General features: G+C 39.1%; 1 protein-coding gene across 1 annotated transcript; it reads left to right on the top strand.

Annotated features, from left to right (window-relative positions):
* Positions 1-1,074: 1,074 nt before the first annotated feature.
* On the top strand, positions 1,075-2,170 carry LOC120142785. Its single transcript, XM_039157289.1, has 3 exons — positions 1,075-1,252; positions 1,361-1,479; positions 1,962-2,170. The coding sequence occupies exons 1-3, from the start codon at positions 1,075-1,077 to the stop codon at positions 2,097-2,099; spliced, it is 435 nt and encodes a 144-aa protein (XP_039013220.1). The 3' UTR covers positions 2,100-2,170.
* Positions 2,171-3,871: the final 1,701 nt, after the last annotated feature.

The raw sequence follows: 3,871 nt of genomic DNA, 5'->3' as shown, positions 1-3,871 counted from the left end.
AGGAAGTGATCCCATCAACATCAGAGCCAGATCTTCGTCTTCAAAAGTCACGTCCATATTCATCAGATCAGTCACCAGCTGATTAAAGCTAGTAATGTGATCATTCATAGTGGTACCTGGTACATAGTTGAAGCGGAACAGTCTCTTTTTCATGTAGAGTTTGTTCTGACCGCTTTTCTTCAAAAATTTCTCCTCCAGTGCCTTCCACAATTTACTTGCAGAAGTTTCCTTAGAAAATGCATACTTCTGCTCTCTAGAAAGACACGATCGAATAGTACCACATGCCATTCTATTGATCCTCTTCCATTCTTTCTCCTCAACATCATCTGGTTTCTCTCCTTCAATAGCAATGTCTAGACCCTGCTGAAATAGGGCATCTAGAACCTCGCTTTGCCACATGCCGAAATGACCGGTGCCATCAAAAATCTCCACTGCAATCTAACATTTGTCACAGCATTTCTTGCCAAAATTGAAGATGAAGAAGCGTCTGCCATTTCTGCTACAAATTCTATTTAATAGCTGCCAATGCAGAATGTCAATTATCCCAAGGAAATTTTTCTGATGTGGAAGATCAGCCTAAGCCGCAACCACAGAGCATACTAAAATAAACCAAGAGCGCTGATACCAATTGTTGTGAAATTCGGGTTAATTTCCACCAATAACAGATTCACCTTGAAAACTATTATCTAGGTGACTAGTGTGAAAACGATTGTACTAAAAATCACCCCAAGGTAGATTCCCAGGAAAGAGGAGGGGTCACAATGGTCCCTCTTAAAACCCACTTTCCTTAGACAGAACTACCAAGACAAGTAATTTTAATAGGACAATAATTGACAACAACTATACCCGACAATAGCTATTAAATAGACATAAAAGAGAACACCAAAATATTTCACTAATAGAGGAAATATTACAAAGAGAGAAAGAATACAAATAGCCTTTAAAATAGAAGAAGGCTTATATTTGTGGGATGATTAACTAAGGAGGAGAAGGGCTTTATTTATAACAAAAGAATTTCCCCTCCTCCTTATACACAACCAATGTGGGACTTTTGCCAAAAACCAACAGAGACAAATGCCATTTACTTGTGATTTTTGTGGCATCTCTGGAGATCACTCCCCTTATCTTTGTACCAAGTGTAATCTTGTTGTCCACAAGAAGTGCATTTCAATGCCTCGCAGTCTCATGATAACACGACATCCTCATATGATTTCTCATTCATATTCTCTTCCACAAAATGATGTCAGAGACTAGATATGCAGAATTTGTTATGAAGATGTCAATACAAGGTATTGAAGTTACTATTGTTCTGCATCTGATTGTGATTATATTGCTCATGTACATTGTGCTACCAATAAAGCAATTTGGGATGGAACAATTGTCTTGGAAGACAATGATGAGAGCTGCAAAGAAACACAACATGCATCCTTGAATTTGATTACTGATGTTGTTGAACAAACGAGTATCGGAGAGCAGATGGTAGCGACTGAGATCAAACATGAGTATCGTGATCACAATTTAAGACTCACTTTTAGTGGGGAGATCAAAGATGATATCCAATGTGATGGGTGTATGAGGCCTATCTCAACTCCATTTTATAGTTGAGATCAATGCAAGTTTTTTCTCCATAAAGATTGTGCTGAAAAACGACACCCATTTTACAAGCATGTGCTAAACACTCACAAACTCAAGCATGAGCCCAGTGGATGGCTATTCAATATGCTATGGTTGTTATAGTCCGTACAATGGATTTAGCTATCGATGCTACAATGAAGAGGGCAAATCACACTTTAATTGGGACGTTAGATGTATGAAACTCTCGGACACTTTGGAGCATCCATGTCATGAACATTCACTCTTTCTTGCCCACAACTTTACAACAAAGTGCAGTGGTTGTCGCAGAGTAATATCTGGAGATCGCATTGAATAGAGATGCATGAAGCGTTGTAATTTCGATTTAGATATACCATGTGTGGCAACCGCTCATAGCTTGGTATAAAAATGATAGACATCCTCTTACTCTGACTTATTCTGATGATTCCAGTCCTTCTCAATATTATTGCGATCTATGTGAGAATGAGCGCAACCCTAATGACTAGTTTTACTACTGTGTTGATTGTGATAACTCTCTTCATTCCATATGCACTCTCGGGCATCCTCAGTTTATGAAGCTTGGAAGTGAAGTTAAATCTGCTCGTCATCCACATCCATTAACTGTTGTGAAAAAACATTTGGAATTGCCTTCCATGTAAGGTATCCGTCATCGGCTTGATGCCATATAATTTTAGTGATATTCCACTCATGTTTATCAAACACAGAAACTGCACTTTGCATTATGTTATCATTGCTTAAGCACTTCCCAGTTTTTTTTATATCAGACATCATTTGTGTGTGTGTGTGTGTGTTTACTTGGTTCCATGAACTTTGGAGAAGCCTTGTTTGGAAGACTGTAATCATGATATGTAGCGGTGTCAATGAATTCTGCAAACTGAAGATAATTGATTTCAACAACTGTAATCTGTTGTCCACTCCAATCCTTAGTATTATTGGCTCTGTAATCTCCACTAAATTCCAACTCTAATACTCTTGAAATTATTTATCTGCAAACCACAGATTCTTTTGAAAGACTTGAAGAACTCTGTAAATACATTTAAGACTCTAGATTTCCATTAGTAATCTCTCTAATGTTGTTGTGCTCATCATATGTGGAGTAGATGCTTTTAAGATTCAACGAAGAAACTTCACTTTGCATTGCTACAACTGTGATTATGCATGACATGCAACTTGGTGAATCTCCACACTCAGTTGCCATGCAATACTCTAACATTGGGAGTGGTATTGGCAACATCTTCTTTCACTCTCCGACGGTAGAGGTATCGACAGCGATGTCAAAATTGATTATCAACATAATGTGAAGTAGCTCGGGTGGTTCAAAACAACAACTTGGTGATGATCAAGAGTGAGGTTGAATTGTTTCTTTTGTAAAGAGGGTTTCAGATAAAGGTATCGACGTGGTCGTTGCTTCGATTACGCAGGTGGCGTTCTTATTTTTTCATTTTGACTTTAATTTGACTTTGGCTCCTCCGCCATATACTTGGGGAGTATAGCTCGGGAAACGCCACTATGGCACTATCTGCTCACTGAAAACGATGGTGGTGTTGTGGGTTCTTGTATTTAGCAGCATTGGTTGTTGTGTTTCTTACTTTCTTTGGTTTGTATGGGATGGCTTGATCGTCTCGGACATCCACATTTGGATCCAACTCCAACACCAGATGTAAACTGAAAGACTAAAGTAGATTCCGAGGGAGGATACAAATAATCCGCACTGGTCATCTTCATTTTCGGCGTGGCCTTCTTCATCTGTCGATCACCTTCTTTAGCTTCGGCACTGAGCTTTGCCTTGGTCTCCTTAACATTTTTTCTCCACTCTGCATTCTTGCCTGCCATTTTGAAGTTCTCTGTACGCCTCTTGAGCAGCCTTCACTCTTGCTGCCTCAGTTTTCGATGGAGCCCACAATAAGCAAACAATAAAATAAGAATATTACCAGATGGACATCCGTTTCACAAGCATTCAGAAACTCAAGCTTGAGCCCAGTGGATTTAACTAATGGTTTGATGTCGGCATCCTTACCGTGGATTTAACTACCAATGCTACAATGAAGATTGCATATCATTTACTATCATATACTTTGAAGCATCCAAGTCATGACTCATGATCATTCACCCCGTCTTGTCCAAAACTTTCCAACCAAATACAGTGGTCGAATTGCATATACATGCATGAAGCATTGTGGTTTCACTTCACATATATCGTGCGTGACGCAACCGCTCAAAGGTTGGTATAAGTATGACAAACACCATCTTAATCTGA

This window comes from Hibiscus syriacus, unplaced genomic scaffold (assembly GCF_006381635.1).
Source record: "Hibiscus syriacus cultivar Baekdansim isolate YM2019G1 unplaced genomic scaffold, ASM638163v2 tig00110831_pilon, whole genome shotgun sequence".
Lineage (NCBI taxonomy): Eukaryota > Viridiplantae > Streptophyta > Magnoliopsida > Malvales > Malvaceae > Hibiscus > Hibiscus syriacus.
This window is presented reverse-complemented; position numbering and strand designations above follow the sequence as displayed.

What these genes read in the sequence shown, in the direction of transcription:
- LOC120142785 (XM_039157289.1), top strand. Translation starts at nt 1,075, where the DNA reads ATGCCATTTACTTGTGATTTTTGTGGCATCTCTGGAGATCACTCCCCT. An exon ending in ACAAAATGATGTCAGAGACT is followed by an intron (nt 1,253 to 1,360) that starts AGATATGCAGAA and finishes CTACCAATAAAG; the next exon opens with CAATTTGGGATGGAACAATT. An exon ending in CGAGTATCGGAGAGCAGATG is followed by an intron (nt 1,480 to 1,961) that starts GTAGCGACTGAG and finishes ATTTCGATTTAG; the next exon opens with ATATACCATGTGTGGCAACC.